This window comes from Adiantum capillus-veneris, chromosome 7, assembly GCF_014529385.1.
Source record: "Adiantum capillus-veneris isolate H3 chromosome 7, ASM1452938v2, whole genome shotgun sequence".
NCBI classification, from domain to species: domain Eukaryota; kingdom Viridiplantae; phylum Streptophyta; class Polypodiopsida; order Polypodiales; family Pteridaceae; genus Adiantum; species Adiantum capillus-veneris.
In genome coordinates this window covers 167,050,523-167,070,422 of record NC_140937.1, presented here as the reverse complement: position 1 = coordinate 167,070,422, position 19,900 = coordinate 167,050,523, and the positions used below count along the sequence as shown (strand labels likewise).

The 19,900-nt window shown below is 43.1% G+C and overlaps 2 protein-coding genes across 2 annotated transcripts in view; one reads left to right on the top strand and one right to left on the bottom strand.

Annotated features, from left to right (window-relative positions):
• The window catches only part of LOC147455000 (uncharacterized), a 32,565-nt gene extending 15,092 nt beyond the window's left edge, over window positions 1-17,473 (bottom strand). The window contains exon 1 of the mRNA XM_086516857.1: window positions 17,084-17,473. Within this exon, the coding sequence (XP_086372983.1) occupies window positions 17,084-17,404 (321 nt within the window). The 5' untranslated portion in view covers window positions 17,405-17,473. The remainder of the gene's footprint in view (window positions 1-17,083) is intronic.
• Window positions 17,474-19,069: 1,596 nt separating this feature from the next.
• LOC147454999 (uncharacterized) lies at window positions 19,070-19,615 on the top strand. The gene has a single exon (XM_086517465.1). The coding sequence runs from the start codon at window positions 19,070-19,072 to the stop codon at window positions 19,613-19,615; it is 546 nt and encodes a 181-aa protein (XP_086373591.1).
• Window positions 19,616-19,900: the final 285 nt, after the last annotated feature.

Sequence of the window (19,900 nt, the reverse complement as noted above, 5' to 3'; positions counted from 1 at the left end):
TATCTTTTTTCAAACAGTTTGAAGTTGCTTTTGCCAACAAGAACTTTACCGAAAAATCCAAGTTGCGTCATGTTGGGATGCATCTCAAGGAGACGGCAAGCAATTGGTGGTTAGCCAAGATTCTGGAAGGTACACAAGCAAGAATGTGGGCTCAATTCAAAACTGAATTTTATAAACAATTTCTTCCGCTTGACTTCGAGAAGGACATTCAGAAGGAATGGGATTGTCTCGCCTAGAAGGAACGTGAGAAAGTCACGGCTTATGTTGTATTGGTCGGCTCTTCTGAAAGTTACACCTTTCATGAAGATTTCCGATGAGGAAAAAATGCGGAAATTCGAAGCAGGCCTTCAACCTCCGCTTCGAAAGAGCATAAAGATGTACCCCCATGACACCCTTCAGCAGATGATGGAGTCGGCAATTATCGCCGAGGATCTACACTCCACTGAACTCCCAGACGGATGGAACATAGCACCTACCGTGCAAGGAAAAGAGCGGTTTACGATGACCATGGGGACCAAGGTAAAAAGTGTCCCCCCGACGACCCGGATCAACCTAAGAAGCCAGAGGGTACCGGAAAACGGCTCAAGTATCTCACGCCAAATCAAGTACAAACCTTCAAAGAGCAAGGAAGGTGATTCTACTATGGTGAGAAAGAACACATGAAGACCGACTGCGCTATTCAGCAGCAATGACAGAAACAAGCATCTTCGAAGAAAGAACAATCGAAGAAGAAATCTGCTCCACGAGCTCAAATTCTAATCCTGATGTGCAAGGGAATACAAAAACAAAAAGCTTTAGCTCCTTAAAGGCTGGGGATCTCTGAATAACCAGCGGGTGTTGATCCTCTATGACGCTGGATCAACGGACAACTTCATCTCACTCGAAATTGTTGAACCCTTGGGCCTCACATCGGCTCATCTTGGAACTCCAATCACTGCTAGATTGGCATTCAAGGGGTTGACCACCAATGCAACTCCCGTGCAAGGACAGCTTAATCTTCAGATTGGCGAGTACAAGGACCGCGAATCAATTTTTATGGCACCCATCGAGGGATGTGATATCATCTTGGGTATGCCATGGCACTACCATATGCAACCAGTCCCAGATTATGTAGAAAAGACCCTCGCCTTTGAGAATGAGGGCAAGAACATTAAATTGTTGATACAAGGGATTGGCTATTTCCTTTTGTAAGCCATATCTCCATTAAAAATAAAATAAAGAAGTGTGTTTCTACTTACTTGATTTTCGCACGAGAAAAAATTAAAACTAATGAGGGTTCGCTCTCTAATTTGGAAATTAAACGTTTTCAATTTCTTGACAAGTATAAGGATTGTTTCACGGACACTACGCCAGATCAGCTACCTCCGAAACGTCCGGAAGATCATTGCATTGATCTCGTACCGGGAAGCTCTTCCCCAAACCAACCCCCTTACAAGGTAATTCTTGCTTAGCAAGAGGAAATTTTGAAGTAAGTCAACGAGCTTCTGGAGAAAGGTTTAATACGACCAAGTACTATGTCCTACTGCTCTCCAGTCTTACTGGTGCAGAAGAAAGATAGCACATTTTGAATGTGCATAGACTACCGATCTTTAAACAAGATCACTATCAAGAATCGCTTTCCGATTCCTGGAATTGATGATATTCTCGATAAGTTGCAGGGTGCAAGCATCTTTAGTCGCATTGACTTAAAGAGCCCCCTGAGGATGTCCATAAAACTGCCTTTTGCATAACCTTTGGACTTTATGAATTCTTGGTAATGCCTTTCGGCTTGACCAATGCTCCTGCCACATTCAATCGAATGATGGATCGAATTTTCAACCCACATCGAGCTTTTACAAGAGTGTTCTTTGATGATATACTCGTCTTTTCGAAGACCGAGGAGGACCATCGGAAGCATTTCGACATAGTGTTTCAGGAATCGCGAAAACATGAGTTGCATGTGAATGCAAAGAAAAGTGAGTTCTTTCTCACCGAGGGACGCTATCTTGGCCATATAGTCTCTCACAACCAAGTGAGTATGGATCCCGCAAAGATCCAGGTGATACAAGATTGGCCAACTCCCACTACAGTACATGATGTACGTAGCTTTTTGGGATTGTGTTCGTATTATCACAAGTTTATCTGAGGCTTTGCTCAAGTAGCAGGACCACTCCATGACCTACTTAGAAAGAAGATCCCTTTCAAATGGGGATCGAGACACCAAGGTGCCTTTGACACGCTAAAAAATCTATTAGGCCATGGACCTATTTTGATAGTGCCAGACTTAAGAAACCATTTGAGGTTCACTGCAATGCTCTAGGTAATTGCATCAAGGCAGTGCTCAACCAAGAAGCCAATGCAGTGGCTTATGAAAGTAGACGGCTTAAGGATGCATAATTGTATGCCTTGATCTACGAGAAGAAACTTATGGCTGTGATTCACGCCTTGTACATAGAAGCACTATCTTCTAGGAGCGGATTTTGCGATCAAAACCGATCATCAGAGTTTGCCGTATTTTCTTACGCATTGGAAACTATCTGAGAAGCAGATGAGATGGGCCATGTGTAAGGTGCAGCGGAATGAATGTTGTTCTTTCTCAAGATGAGTGCTCCATAATGTGCTCAAGGTTCCTTTTTGTTCTCATTAAAGGGAGAGCCTTCCATTCTTAATGAGAGAGTGCAATGATCATAACAAAGTGAATGGACACTGTGCGTACAAGTGTAAGAGACTAAGAGATAAAGAGAGAAGAACCAAGACGTTGTAAAACCCTCCTCCGAAGGCCCCACTCTCGTTGGCGAGAGTGGTCTACGATTGATTGCACAAACTGGTACAAAGTGGATGCATGTGACTGATGCAAGTCTAGGCTAGATCGATGACAATGACAGGGATGGCGAGACCGATCTAAGGGCTGAAAACTGACGCCTTTGTACTGCTGTCCAAAGACGCAAATGGCTGAAATCTTACGCTTCCTATCTGCTGTCCACAAACGCTAATAGGCTGAATTCTGTTGCGGCTGAAAACGCAAAGCACTGGAACTGTAGGGCGATGTTGCCTTGCTGAAAACGCCAATCACTGGAAGGCTATGGCGATGATGACCAAAAACGCTAGGAAGCTTGTTGGAGGAAAATCGCCCAAGGTGGGGAGTCTTGCTGAGAGAGAGGAACCTGTTGCCGAGGCCTGTGTTCTCCTTGCTCATCTGCCAAATAGTGCTAACCTTGGTTTGCTTATATATTATCTTACCCAATTTGCCCTACTCAGTTCCCAACAAAAGTCGCTTAAAATAATAAGTGAAAATAGTCAAAAATAGGGAAAATAGGTAAAATACATTAGAAAATTCCCTTGAAGGATTCTGATGGGAATGCTTATGATCATGCTGTGTGCAACCAGAGGCTATGCATCTACACTAAGTGTCGGGGCATGCACGGTCTGCGAAACAGACTCACAAAAGTCCCAGAACACTTCTAATCTAGACTGACTGGACTGACGGAACCATTGTTAAGAAGTAGCTTGTCCACGGATACATAGGGTTGGATGTGTCACATGACATCTCCTCCTTTTTAAAGTGAGGTACTGGTACCGAACTGTATGGCGTCGAGAGAGATCACCAATAGCATCCGGAATCCTAGAAGGAACTCTTCGCTGGCCCACTCTAATGTGTGGGTCGTGCGATTCTTGAACTTCATAAAAGTCTGCAATGCTTGCTTCTTTGGGCCGCGCCGAAAGCGACACAAAGTCTTATGTGGCTCTTTCAATGCTTCAACTTCGTCGAGAGTCGTGCTTCTTTCTTCTTCAAGAATCTCCATGGCTGAAAATTCCTGAAACCATTTCCAACACAAAACCATGAACATACCTATTCCATGTAAAGTGAGTGGAAAAAATCATGTCGTCCTAATAGACTGTGCATGCAATGTAGATAAACAAAGAGACGGAGTGCCAAACCGTTCATCACACACACGCAAACAATGAGATCGAATCTTTCTCTTCTGATCTAAAACAATCAACTGTGGCAATTCACAAAGGAAATGCCCATGCTTGGTGCTCATACTTCCTTGTGTTCGTTCTACGAATGTGTCATGCCAAGGAAGAGACATGGAATGTGACGTCCTTGAATGCATACTTTTCAGCTTTTCATGAACAATCCGCATACATCCGTGCTCATTCATGAGTGAAACGTGCTCAACGTACAATATGTCATGCATAGTAAAAGGGATCACATAAAGACGCTGACTACAATACAAGAAACAATCACGAATGAAACACTTGAACAATGTGTGTGTATGAATCATGCAAACACATAATACTTCTTGTGAGGGTTCTTTGGACCTAGGCTCCAGAGCCAAGATCGGTTCTTCCTAAAGGGGTTCTTTGGACCTAGGCTCAAGAGCCAAGATCACTAGAGAAAGTATCAACTAATACATCATCCTTGTGAACAATCACATCATCTTCATGCAAATCATCATGCTTGTGAGAAATCACATCTTGATCATGCAAATCATCATGCTTGTCAGTGTCATTGAAATCATCATGCTTATCATTGTCATTCAAATCATCATGCAAATTCTGTGTGTCATGCTTTGGAGAAGAAGAGACTGAGAGAGTCTCCTTCCCCTGAATCCGTTCAATCTTCGCCTGCACATTAGCAATGAGAGAGAGAGAATGAACAACTTCCTCTCCACGAATGACAATGGGAGAGTCACTTTTGGCATTAAAAGTGAACATATTTTCCGCCCAATCAATGAGAGGGTTATGCTCACAAAACCATCGAATGCCCAAAATCATATCACATCCTGAGAGAGGAGAGACAAAATTCTACGAAAAGCAGCTTGTTGAACTGTAAACAACACACCAAGACACTCTTTCGTGATGAGAGAGTCCATACCGAGAGCAAAGCCGGAGACCTAACCTCTAGGCGGGCTCTCTCAACAAGAGAGGGATTGATCACATCATGCATACTACCAGGGTCAAACAATATGACAAAACGCTGCCCCGTCATATGACCATAACATTTAATGAGTGACTCATCAATGGGAGGGTCAGGAGAAACTTGGGACACACTCGTGTTATCATTAATTGCATTGACAGAGGAAGTGGGTTCTGTGGATTCTTTAGATTCATTAGAGTCAAGCTTAGAACATGTTCTTTTTATGTGACCCTTAATGTGACAATGAAAACAACGACCTTCCTTAGAATAAGTGCTTTGCTCTTCCGACGTGATGTATCCTCCTAAAATTCCTTGTGCTACCTTTTCATCTGGAGTAAGCTTAGGTTTAGCAATTGTGTTAGCTTTACCCTTAGGTTCATTGGAAGCATTCTTTTATGAGAGACTATTGGAAGATTGGTTAGAAGAGTTACCGTTCTTACCATTCTTACCATTCTGAGGATTCTGAGAAGTCTGAGAGGTACTTGTGGAAGTCTTGTTCTCCTTAGGCTTTCCCTTGTTGTGCTTCATCTCCTGTGCGAGAGCAATCGCTACCGCCTTGTTGAGATCGATTGGATTGAGCATCTCGACATTGTACTTGATATAGTCGTCCAATCCATAAAGAAATGCCTCCTTGCGCTCATCATCCGACTTGCGTAATTGGGTACCTAGCTGCAAAACACGATTAGAAAAAGACATAACCGACATACCATTTTGTTTGAGAGCGCGCCAATCGTCCTTCAATCGTGCAAGGTACTGAGGTGGCATAAACTGCGCCTTGAGCTTGTCTTGGAAATCGGCCCAATTGAAGGAAAGGAGCGTGAATTTGTCGGCTTCCTCTAGGTGCGCGGCTAACTGTGCCTCTTGCCATGCGTGGTACCAATTGATGGCATCACCGGCAAGGTACATAGCTGCCGTCAAAACCTTGCTATTTCCTGTCTTCTTAGTTGTCACAAAATAAGCATTAAATTGATGCAACCAAGAATGAATAACCGTAGCATCTATCTTACCATCATACTTACTGAAAGTAACTTGTCTGTGACTGGATTGTTGGAGTTTGCATCTCGGCTTGCGCCACTTGAGGAACTACCAACCTCTTTGGCTAGTTCAGACTTCGAGGCAAGAACTTGTCGAACCAATTCGTGAGTGCGGAGGTCTCTTTGAACCTCACGATCGGCCTCAAAGGCCGCTCGTCTTGCTTCGGCTTCCTCCTTTCTTTGTGCTTTTCTTTCTTTTCGTTCGTCGCGCTCGCCTTCCAAGGCAATGCGAGTTGCTTCTTGGTCGACCATCATGTCCATCATCGACTTGACCATCGCCTCCATAGGGTTTGGTACAATTCGTGGCGTAGATGGAGAAGGGGGAGGGTCGGAAAAACCTCCTCGTGGAAAAAATTCTTAGTCGCCTCTATCATGCTCATCACCTGTATGCGAAGTATCCATTCCGCTTCGGGTGATGACCATGCACTATGATCTTTGGTTCTTAAGTTTACGAGGAACTTGGGTTCTTGAGGGTCTTGGGTTCTTGGGTTCTTGCGGGTCTTGAGGTTCTTGAGGGTTTTCTTTCGCTTATAATCTGGGTTTGAGAAGGATCTTCTCTTCACCCGAGTTCTGCTCTTTTCTGCGGGCGCACCCCTTGGCAGCCTTGCGCTCACACCAGGTTGCTTTTTCCCACCTCACATCGATTGGCCGGCCGCTAAGTGCACGGTCCGCTCTCAATGAGTGAAAAGAGGCACAAGGGGAGGCTGGATAAGCCCTTCTTTTTGGGGATTCCTGTCACTCTTCAAAAACACGATTAGGAATCGACATGCCCAAGCGAACTTGGGTTCGTACCACCGCAACAAGCAAAAAAAATCTTGTGATTCTTTCCTTGAGTGATACTCAACACTGCCAAAGCTCTGATACCAACGTAAGGTGCAACGGAATGAATGTTGTTCTTTCTCAAGAAGAGTGCTCCATAATGTGCTCAAGGTTCCTTTTTGTTCTCATTAAAGGGAGAGCCTTCCGTTCTTAATGAGAGAGTGCAATGATCATAACAAAGTGAATGGACACTGTGCGTACAAGTGTAAGAGACTGAGAGATAGAGAGAGAGGAGAAAATACAACACCACGACGTTGTAAAACCCTCCTCCGAAGGCCCCACTCTCGTTGGCGAGAGTGGTCTACGATTGATTGCACAAACTGGTACAAAGTGGATGCATGTGACTGATGCAAGTCTAGGCTAGATCGATGACGACGACAGGGATGGCGAGACCGATCTAAGGGCTGAAATCCGACACCTTTGTACTGCTGTCCAAAGACGCAAATGGCTGAAATCTGACGCTTCCTATCTGCTGTCCAAAAACTCTGATAGGCTGAATTCTGTTGCGGCTGAAAACACAAAGCACTGGAACTGTAGGGCGATGTTGCCTTGCTGAAAACGCCAATCACTGGAAGGCTATGGCGATGATGACCAAAAACGCTAGGGAGCTTGTTGGAGGAAAATCGCCCAAGGCGGGAGAGTCTTGCTGAGAGAGAGGGGAACCTGTTGCCGAGGCCTGTGTTCTCCTTGCTCATCTGCCAAATAGTGCTAAACTTGGTTTGCTTATATATTATCTTACCCAATTTGCCCTACTCAGTTCCCAACAAAAGTCACTTAAAATAATAAGTGAAAATTGTCAAAAATAGGGAAAATAGGTAAAATACATTGGAAAATTCCCCTGAAGGATTCTGATGGATTCTGATGGGAATGCTTATGATCATGCTATGTGCAACCAGAGGATATGCATCTACACTAAGTGCCTGGGCATGCACGGTCTGCGAACAGACTCACAAAAAAGTGCCACAACACTTCTAATCTAGACTGACTAGGCTGACGGAACCCTTGTTATGAAGTAGCTTGTCCACGGACACATAGGGTTGGATGTGTCACGTGACACCATGTTTCACTTCCAAATCCTTCGTACGGCTAGGAGTAAGAATGTGGCTGCAGACGCATTGTCTAGGTGGTCTACAGTGAATGTAGTTACTTCTGTATATCACCAGGAATTGGAATCACTTCCAGATTTGTATCCGAACAAACCAGACTTCTCCTCCATTTCAAGCAAGTTACAGAACGGAGAGAATAAAAATCTCTATTTCATTCGAGATGGTTACCTCTAAGCCTTTGCTTCCACCTATCCTTTTAACTAAGGATAAGATTTTTGCAGCGGACTAAGGATAAGATTTTTGCAGCGGATGAGTTTGTCCGGGATTTGGACACGGCCTACAGGCAAGTTAAGAGAGCAATTTTGCAAAAACATAAAAAAGCTGCAGACAAGCACACAAGGAATATGGACTTAAAAGTCAGTCAATTGGTCTTACTCAAGTTTGAGAAGGTAAGACTAAAAGAACGAGTGACTCATTAAGGAAAAGTGGTAAAGCTTTCCAATCATTATTATAGGCTGTTTGAGATAATTGAGCAAGTGAACGATGTGACGCTCCAATTAGAGCTACCTTTTAATCGGAAAATCCACTTACTCCCAAGTCAGCCTATTGTTGAGGAACCTCCCGAGGTTGAGGAAACAAAAGAAATACTCCAACCGGAGCAGATCATTCATCATCGGGAGCAGCAACTCAAGTCCGGAAAGATTACAAGGAAGTATTTGGTAAAGTTTAAGAATTATTCTACTTTAGACCCTCAGTGGATGACCGAGCAGGAAGTAGCATCTTATCCCAAGATTCTGGAAGGATATGTACAATGTCACGGGAGATGGGCACCATGTGCCAAGAGAGCACTGGCCCCAAACCTTGGAGCCCCTTTCCGTATTTCTTTATATTACTTGAATTCTGTACAACACCAGTACTCCATACTCTGCACCTCACGCAGAGCATGCCAGAGAATGAGCCCTTGGCTCATACTTAAAGACCCTTGGCCATGCAAAGCAATTACATAAAAAGCATAAAACTCAAAAGCATCTGGCCTCAAAAGCTGCTGCCCAAAGCTCCTCAACATAAATCACGGACATCCGTACACTTGCCACGTCATCATGTCAACGCGAATCACGAAAATCCGTACAACTGCCACGTCATCATGTCAATGCGAATTCTGAGAATCCGTACAACTGCCACATCATTAGTTCTCTGCGAGTGTGTGTGTGGGCTTCTTTATTTTAATGCCTTTATGTCACTTGGGCCCCATCGGCGAACAGGGTCCCATAAGTTGGTCGGAACTCTTCTTTAAAAATAGGCCACTCGGCAAGACTTTGTAAGTCGGTAAAACTTCTTCTGCTGCTTTGATTTCTTTTGCTTCTTCTTCTTAGGGTTTAGGCGCCTCGGTCGGGATCTGCAGGTTGGCTCCGTTCTTTAGTGGCTTGACACGTCAGCAATTTGTGACACCCCCCTTCTTGAAAGAAAGTAATCGTTCGCGATTACAGCATATCTGCAAAACTACTCAAGTTAGCTCAAAACATGGAAAACGTTGTACATTGACTTTAAGTTAGGCAACTGCAATTTTATAGACACGTCATTTATCTTTTTAATGACTGGAAATGGACCGTACATCCTCATAGACAACTTTGAACACTTCGTTCCTACTTGCTTAAGACATTGCTTCATGATTCTAAGATACACCCAATCCCCTTCCTTGATAGTAACATCCTAACAATGCTTGTTAGCTTGCCGTGAATAAGATTCCTAAGCCTTGCTTAGCCGAAGCCTTACGATCTGAGTAATCTCGTCCAAGGATTGGCTCTCAACATTGGCATCAGGTCACTAATTGACGGATCTAGTCAACAAAGACTCAAAGAGAGGGCCCAATGTTGCCTCATACGGAGTTCTACCAATGGCACTAGAATAGGAGTCATTCAAAATTGCTTGTACTTATTACAAGCTTGGACACTCAAAACGAGATATCAATAGCAACACACGAACAGAAACTGCAAAATCATTGAACTTGACTACACACACACACAGAGTCGACACGCACAGTAGAGTTTCGCCTCCAAACACACTGATCCCAAAGACTGGCGCCCCTTTCAGAAGTTCTTCATTGTTTGTCTTCACAAAGTACAACTCCCGCCCTCTGGGCTCTTTTAAATTTACAAGGGATGCCCAAAAGCACAGTCCGAAAAGCTTCAGTTCTAAAAACATCAAATCCAAAAGCACTTGATCCCAAAAGCATCTACTCAAAAAACTCCACGTAGAACTGCCAGAAAGCTGCGAGCGTGTTTTCCAAAAATCCATACATCCTGCCACGTAAGCCTTGTCAACGCGAATCACGGAATTTTGTACAGCCTGCCACGGCCCCTTAGCCACACTTTCAGGGTTTAGTTCTTCAGTTTCAGTTTGTAACAAACTGCTGACATGTCAAAGCCTAAAGAATGGAGCCAACTTACAGATATGGCCGAGGGGCCTAAACTGTCACAAAGTGATGACGTGGCTGCCCGAGAGCAAAAACCCTAACCCTAATTTCTGCCAAAAACCCTAACTGCTGAAACCCTAATTCTAGAAACCCTAACCCTAAAACCTACAAACCCTAATTCTGGAAAACCTAACCCTAAAACTGTAGAAATCCTAACCCTAACCCTAAGGGCAGCAGGGAGATTTCCAAAAATTGCGCTGGATGATGACGTGGCAAGTTGTACGTATTTCCGTGATTTACGTTGGCAGCTTTTTGGCTTTGCTTTTGGACCAGATGCTTTTAAGTTTGAAGGCTTTTCACTGTAATTGCTTTTTAGGCCAAGGGCCTTTAAATATGAGGTTAGGGCTCATTCTCTGGCATGCTTCCTAGAGAAGGTGCAGAGTCTGAAGTACCGGCTTGTATTGTGTTGATGATATAAAGAAATACCGAAAGGGGCGCCAAGGTTTGGGGCCAATACTCTCTAGGGTGGAATTCCGCCACTCCGTGTCGCGTGTCGTCTCTCTCTTTCAGGTCAGTTGTTATTGAAGTACTAAAAGTCAGTTCAGTCTGTTCTTTTCTATTGGCACGTGGTGCCCGTCTTGTGACACAGTTACTCTAATCCATCCAGCCATTTCTCTTCCCGTTGGGCACGCCACGTCATCACTTTGTGACATTCCCCGTGCTTAAAAGAATTGTAATCGCCCTCGATTACGCCTACAAAACAAACAAAGGACAGAAACTTTCTACAATAGACACTAACTCTATGTATCCATGCACCAGACTCCACCAATCCGACACTTTTACAAAGACATCAATCATTGATCAATCACATTTCTATCGAGGGTCTCAGATACAAATCATGATATTTGTAACCTATTTAGCAATCACATCCAAACCGCACTAATCTTTTCACGGATGTCTTAATCTACTAAATATTGTTACTATCATATTCATATCCTTTCTTTTCGCATTTCAATCAAGCAAACCATGCCCATGACCATCCCCACAAGACAGTATATCTACATAGCATGCAATTCACAAAATCAAACACTTAGTTCACATTGAACACCGTGTTTCAATCATTCAATCTAGCCATCTCATCCCGTCCAAAAATCTTCATGCACCTAGATCATTGTGCAACCATCTCATCCTTCCGAACTCTTGATGCACTCACACCAATATCCAATCCTCTCATCGAGATAGACATTTTGATGCACTAGAATCTCATTGAATTCTCATTCACTTAGCCATCACATCCAAATCTCGTTGATCTCTACCAGATGTCTAGACTCTAGAGGCACTAAGTTCAAATCATTCATCAGACAAAATGTTGCAGACATTACATGTCTCTAACAATACACACGTAAAACAGCAGATGTCTTCGGTTCAATTAAGGAAATTTCCGATTCAAAGTACATATATTCATAAAGTCATTGTAAGGAGCAGCGGAAGTGAATGTTGATATTGCTCAAGATGAGTGCTCCGAACTGTGCTCAAGGGTTCCTTTTACTTACGGAAGGTAGAGCCTTTCGTTCCTTTAGAGAGAGAGTGCAATGGTCACAAACAAAGTGAATGCTACTGTGAATGAAAGTGTTGAGACTGAGAGAAAGAGAGAGAGAGAAGAATACGACACCAGACGGTTCTCAAACCCTCCTCCAAGGGCCCCCCCTCTCTACTATAGATTGCACAAATCTGGTACAATGGTCTAGATGCAATGGACTTGCCGACGATGTCGACGACAATGATGACGACGACAAGGACGGGCTGAAAACTGGAAACGATAGAGCTGAAATGCTGAAATCTGCAAAACGCTGACTTTTTGCTGATCTCTGACACTGTGTCGGCAAGGATGACGGGACGACAACTCGACGACGACGCGCTGAAAACTGAAAACAGCGGGCTGAAACTGTAAACGCTGGCTGATTCGACGGTATGGCAAGGATCTGTTGCGGGTAGGTGAGATCTGTGAGGCTAGGGGCTGGATTTGTTGTGGCTAAGTGCTGAAAACTGAACACGATGATGTGCTTGGCTATCTGGCGCCGGAATCTGCAAACGCTAGGCTGAACTATAGCAAAAATGCTAGGTGTTGCTGCTGCTGGCTGAAAACGCTAGGCTGTCTTCTGCCGGTCTCGCCGAGGAGAGAACGCTGCAAGTTGCTGGAACTTCTTCTGTCTCTTCTGCCTAAAACTGTTTTAGCGCTAGGTTTTTTTTATATTTCCTTAGCAATTTGCCCTACCTACTTTTCCAACAAAAGTCACTTATTAATAAATAAGTGAAAACTATGTACTTTGACAAAAAAGGTTCTATGCTCTGGAAAATGCTCATGATGGATACCAAATATCATACTAATGATCTTGCTATGTGCAATCAGAGGATATGCAACTCCTCTAAGAGCCTGGACATGCATGGCCTGGGCACAGGCTCATAAAGGTGCCAGAACACTTCTTAAGCTAACATGAACCCTAGACCTAAGATAGCTTGTCCACATGCACATAGGGTTGTACGTGCATGTGAAGTCATTCCGCAAATTACTATCGACCTGTCAATATCCCTAAAATCTCAAAGAGAAATTAGTGATTTCATTCAATCTAGGAAATCAGTGACAAAGGAATGGAGTGGCTCCCCTCTTGTGCAGTCAGCACCGCACCAGATTCAACCTGATACTTTGGCATAGACACTGCTAATAATCCAAAAGCTTCAAGGTACAGATCTCTCTAAAGACAATTTGTGATGTTCTCCTCCTCCATTTTCTTTGCATTGAGGGCCAAAAAGTACCCTTGACCAAATTATCCGGTGGACGCACCTTACCTTTTTGTTCCTTTCTTGTGCCATGTGACCTATTGGTAGCCCTGTTGGCCTCCCCTGTCCACGGGCACCTCAATCTGAATCGTCAGAATTCTTTGATGAACCATCAGTTGATTCCCTTGCTTCGTTGGAAGCCTCGGATGCACTATCATCTCATTCCCTTTCTTCTCCAGAATCTTCTCATGAACTTGCATCTAGTTTCCTTGGTTCGTTGGAATACTAGGATGCACTATCATCTGATTCCCTTACTTGTCCAAAATCCTCTGATGAACTTTCATCCGATTCCTTTGGTTCTTTCTCTTTATTGGAAGACTCTTGCCATGTTCAAATAGACACTAGCTTGTCCGTAGGATAATTCAATGAGCCGCCATGCATTCCAAAACCTTGCTTCGCATGTCCCATAAATCTCTGAATAGAGTCAGACTTCTGTTGCAAACAATACCGTCAAATCTCTTTTGGCAAACCGCAACAAAACCGCTCAATCTGGTCCCTCAAAGTGACCCTCCGAAACGAAGACGCTGGCAAATAGGTATCCCAAAACCACAGGTAGTAGTTATCCAACGTGTCTTAGTCATTCTTAGATGACGCCAAGTCGTAATGACATCTTCTTCATATCTTCTGTTATCCGGGCAAAAGTGAAAATTCTTGCATTCTATCCGCTTCTTAGGTACTTCTCTCCGTAACAACAGAGTAGACCACCATATCTGTGCATTTCCTTTCAAGTAAGATGCCGCCCTTCGCACCTTGGAGCGTTCCAAGAACCGGCCTCCTGAGAAGGCGACATCAAATTGTTGTATGAACTCAAGGGCTCGATGGGTGTCCTCATAGCTGACAAACGTGTCAAACCTGACTGCTTGATCCCCATCCTTGAACTCCTTGGTCTTCTTGTTCATTTGTTCACTGTTAGAAGAGTACGCCTCCTCTGAATTGTTGGACGGCCTCCATGCCATTTGGACTTTTTTTAAACTCTAATTTTCTCGCTTTTTTCCGCTTCTTCCGACTTTTCTCACCCTCTCTGGAACAAAAGGACGACGAACTGTCAGAACTCTTCAAAGATGAAGAAAAATATGGGTCATCCTCGAAACAAATACGCTTCTTGAATCTGTTTACCACCTTGAAAGTCGACTTCCAGCCCAAATAACTAGGGAAATCCGCTAATTTCCTCTTCTTCCGAGAGTACTTTAAGCCTTTCCTTTACTGGTTCATCTTCTTTTCACGAGCTCTGTCCAATTCTTTCTGCGAGTACAGTTTTCACTTTTATACGCTCAACTTTTCCTTGAGCTTTCTTACCGCCTTGAGAGAAGAATCGACCGCCTCTCGCCATCTCGAATGAATCTCATCAATCAAGTAATTCGTCAGATGCTTCACATATTTCAGGTCCTCGGAATACTTCATCAATCTTTTCACACATGTGTCAACCTCCAGTTGATGTTTATACTCATCTCTGACAGGATTTCCTTCTGGAAATTTGCCAAAATCTCCATTGGTTTCTTTAGTTTCCGCGCTAGGTTGCATCTTTTCTTCATCTCCCCTGTGACCCACAATCGTAGGGATGTTGTCTCTATCAGATTCTCCACAAGAACCCATGTGTGTTGCAGAAGGGATCGGATCCTCCGTAAAAGAAGAATCGTTCTGAGCTCTGATACCACTATTACAAGCTTGGACACTCCAAGCGAGAAACCAATAGCAACACACAAACAAAAACTATAAAAACACGAACTTGACTAGAGAGAGAGAGAGAGAGAGAGAAAAGGAGAGTCAACACGGCACAGCGGAGGTCCACCCCCAAACGCATTGGCCCCAAATACTGGCGCCCCTTTCGATATTTCTTTATTATATCTCTTCGCAAAGTACAACTCCCGAGGGTCCAAACTCTACTAACGCACTGGCCCCAAAGACTGGTGTCCCTTTCAGTATTCCTTTATATGTCTCTTAGCAAAGTACAACTCCCGAGCGTCCAACTCCCTTCGAGACTCTGCATCTAGATGCTCTGCAGAAGAGTGGCCCGCTGGGCTCTTTTAAACTTACAAGGAATGCCCAAAAGCATAGCGCCAAAAAGCGTCAATTCTAAAAGCATCAGATCCAAAAGCACTTGATCCCAAAGCATCTGATCCAAAACTCCACGTTAGATTGCCAAAAAGCTACCAGTGCATCGTGTTTCAATTCCTCTTGTCCACCAGGTCATTTCTCTTTCGATTGGGCACGCCGCGTCATCACTTTGTGACAATACTACCAGGAGATAATGCTTCCAATGAGACTCTTGATCATGTACATATGACTTTAAGACATCGAAGGCTAACTGATTATAAATCTCACTTTATTGGACTAGATAAAATACATATGAAAACTTTAACTTAATGCCAAAAGTTTCAAAGCGTCCTTGCCGAAAATGGGACTTAAACTTGACACCCCTATCTAACACTATTCGACTCTGGCAAACCACAAAGGGGATATCAATACTTAATGCACAAACGTGCTACAAGTTGTGTTATGATTGTGGCCTTACAAGGTATTAACATGCAAAACTTGTTGAAACGATCAACGATTGTTAAACATTGTGTATTCCTTCAGTCCATTAGGTGGAAGATTAGTCACAAAATCCATGGAAATGTGTTGAAATGGGCCTTTGAGAATAGCCAACGGCATCAAAAGACCTTATTTCTTACTCCTAGGGGCTTTTACTTTTTGACAAATGAAACACTGTGTAGCATAACGTATCTTTCACATGTTAGGCTAGTAAAAGAATCTTTCTACTTTTTCTGAAGTGGTATTCATGCCTTTGAACCCACCCGTCAGTGCATCATGTGCATCATGCAGTATCATCTCACCAAAACGACCTACCATGAGATAGTTGAAAGTGCCTACGCACTTGTCAATCGAAAAGGCATAACAACATACTCCCATTGCCCTCGCTCAATCAGGGAGGCAATCTTATAAATGTTGCCCTTGAATACCCTTACTTGATGGTATCCACTCTTGAGGTCGACTTTGCTGAAAACCTTAGCCCTATTGAGGATACACTCAATGCAAGACATAGGAAACTTCTTCTTGATTGTAATCTTACTGAGTATCCTGTAATCTACATGCAAACAAGACCACCCGGATGAATCCCCTGGCCACCAGCTCAATTAGCTGCCACTCTTAACTCCTCTTCTTGAGATTTGTTCAAGCGGTAGAGAGTTGTGATAACGGGCTACATTCTTGCGATGATCCTCCCGTTCTGTAGGCTTTGAGGTCCTAAGCCATTGGAGTGAAACAAATGAATGCCGCTTGAGTTGCTCGGTGTAGCTCGCGCTTAGCCTGCACACGAGAGATTAGAAGCAAAGAATGGATGTCTTGCCCTCGAATGACCATGTGAGAGGCACCCGCGAGAGAGAGAGAGAGAGAGAGAGAGAGAGCTTGCTTGTGGACCAAGATCACGAAACCACTTAATGCCTAATATCATATAACATCTAGCTAGAGAAGATACAACAAACTTGCGACAAAAAGATGCTTGTTGGACGGAGACTAGCACACTAGGACACACATGTGGCACCTCTAAAATAACAATGATGATGTATCTGAAATGTGGTCATGTATGTCAACTGTGATTGACGGTGAAGGTGTGGTGATACTTGATGTGCTTGTGTCTTAGTCTTTATACCTGTTGACATTCAATAGGCCTTTTTTTGGGCCTATTGACGGCTCTCTCTCACTTCACTTTGTTGAGCTGATATGCCCATTCCAATGTTCAAAATGAAAAAGAATGATCAATTGAAAAAACGGCACTTGTAATTACCAATGTACTATCTCACTTATAGTGTCCTTGACAACGGCTACTTCCCCGTCCACGATGCAAGATACTCCTTTACCACAAGTAGTGGCGAGGGCGTTTTCTCACTCTCCGGTAATGCTTTCTTTTCCTTCACAAGCTGACTGCTGAACTATATGTATGTATGTATGTATGTATGTATGTATATATATATATATATATATATAGAGAGAGAGAGAGAGAGAGAGAGAGAGAGAGAGAGAGAGAGAGAATTACCGGTGCATAGGGCAAGATGAAAAGCCAGAAGACGTAAACACTCGCGAGCAACCATAAGCACGCCTGCAAAACCGCAGGATTTTGAACTGGCCCTGTGGCTCGATGCTTTCCTTGCCGCTCACAATGCGCTCGCGCAAAGCTGGGGAGAAAGGGGCGAGTGAGAGGGGTATCCCCCCTCCCTCGCCAAAATGCTGCCGCTGAGACGGCAGGCTTGAACAGAGGGGTAGGAAGGGAGCATGGTCGCCACGGTGGCGAGACCTGCGCGGCTGGACGGAACTGCGCTGAGTGCGCTCCCTTCCACGGGACCATAAGGCGAGCCATGTGGCATGGACGTCAAAGCCTGCTCAAGCTCGGCGGTCTCGGAGTTAAGTGAAACCTTCTCAAATTTTTGCCCAAAAGGCTTTAGGCACTTCAATTGGAAAAGGATTATATATCAAGAAAATTCTCTCAAACGAGCTCTCTCCCCTAAAGATCCTTTGGCCCATGAACAAAACGATATGATGCAGGCTTCTGGGGGCCTTGGGGCTCGTTGGGGGTTGGACAATATGGGACTTGAGAGTCAGGACTCGATAGTCTGGAGGGCGCAAGCGGCAACACAAAAGTGCACAGTCATCACTGGTGCATAGAGTCGAAGACGGGAATCGAGATTCTATTTCGGCCTGCAGCAACGGCCAGCCTCATAGAGCGCTCAAGTTTCAAGTTTCGATTTTGATTTCTGATCACATATCGATGGACTCTGGAGGGTTTTCGTTTTTCCCAAGGTTATCTGGATTCTGCGTGCATAATAGACTGCATATATCTATCCAACCTCATGCCATTGTACAATCATCAATGTAAAATTGTGAATGGACATTACTCTACTTTTGCTAAGTCATGCTCATAATCTATATATATGTGTATACACACACACACACACACACATATATAACGTTTTTTTTTCAAATATCAAGATTCAACAGTGAACATTCTTCTGGTCTTGACATTATCACTGATGTTGTCTTGCAGCAAAACAAGAAGCGTAAGGTTTATCCCCACACACATGTTCTTTGGACAGCAAGCTTGACAACGAAATTTTGCCACCAAGAATTCAGGTGCTTTGAGATTTGTACTCTTGGGCAGCAAGATTATTAGTGATTTTGCCATGAAGACTTTAAGTGTACTTAATCTTTCAGTTATTCATGCAAGTTAGTTAATCTTTCAAATAGTTATGCATGCTTTATCTTGGATTCTAATAGTTTTTGGAACTCGTGAATGTTTGTGTGCTTGACAGAGAGATGGTGTTAATCAACTTTACCTAAATTTGTTTTTATGTGGTGATGTATTTATTATTCAAATGATACCAAAAAGCATAAGAAAGATGGTGATAAAGGTAACAAAAAAAAGGCAAGGTACTCTTCTACAATGGGCAGGGCTCAATCCATCAAAGATAAATGCTAAGAAAAAGAAAGGTGATGTTTCCATTTAACTTATCAAAGATAGATTCTACTGATGAGAATTCTTCATTATCTTTAGTAGATAGGCTAGAGCTACAAAGAAAAATTGAGGCATGTTTTGCATTCCAAGAAGATTGGTTACAGAAGTTTGAATGGCTGGTATATAACGAGGAGGAAGCAAAAATGTAATATAAGTTTTGTTTGAAATACCCTCATCACCATAGTGCTTATTCAAAAGAAGGTTCTATTTTCAAGCTTAGCAACTTGAGAGCTCATTGTAGAACCGATTGCCATATCTAAATGCTATGGATGCCTTTCTTTTGAAAGGAGAGGCATGCATCCAGAATAGCATGAAGAAGGTAGAAAGCTTCAAAGCTAAGGCTTTAGCTACACTCTTCAAGATTGCATACACATGGCTAAGAAAATTTATCCCTTTGCTGGTTTTTCTGACTTGATTGGTTTGCTATAAGATTGCAGAGTACCATATTCAACTTTGTTGTATCATGATGACAAGGCTTGTGTTGAAATGATTTTCTACATTGGTAAGTGCCTTATGAGATCCTCTTTGAAAAAGGCAGTGTGTAGTCCTTTCTTTGGTGTCCTTATCGATGAGACGAATGGCATATGCAAGCATGGTCATCTAATCATTTACTTGTCTTATTTTATTGATGACTGCATTCCAACTTATAATTTCTATGGAATCGCACGTGGGAGTGATGGAATAGCAAAAACCATCTTTAACGTTGTTTATGCAGAGTTAAAAAAAGGTAAGCTTGATATTTCTAAGCTTATAGATTTTGGAAGTGACGATTGTTCAACAATGATTGGTAAAGGAAATGGCGTTGCAACATTGTTCAAAAGACATATCAATCCATTTCTAACCTCAATCCATTGTGTAGCACATAGAACTACTTTAGCAATGTCTACTGTTGCCAAAAATATAGAGTTCTCAAAGACTTTAGAGAAGCTTGTTAACTTTATGGCGTCTTTTTTTAATGCAAGCTCTAAGAGCTTAGAGGAATTGGAGACTACCCAAGAGGATCTTGCTTGTCCGATTCTAAAGATGGAGCATACATTTGACATTAGGTGGCTTAGCTGACCGTTTGCTATCAGCAAGGTGTACCCCTCTCTTGATGCTATTTTATTAGAGATAAAAGAAAATGCTCCAAATTTGTTTGCAGAACTTTCAAAACTTGATTGCATTTATTGTCTTCACTTTTTAGCATATATATTAAAACGTACGGCAGTGGTTAGTAAGTTATTTCAAAAAGAGTTTGTAGATCTGACTAATATCCATGACATTATTCAAAAGGAAATAAAGCTCATTAGAGAATATTATATAGATCCTCCGGATGTTGATTGTAATGCTCTCACTTTTGATGGC

Bases quoted from the DNA above. Each gene is read 5' to 3' on its own strand.
- LOC147454999 (XM_086517465.1), top strand. From the start codon at position 19,070: ATGAGATCCTCTTTGAAAAAGGCAGTGTGTAGTCCTTTCTTTGGTGTC.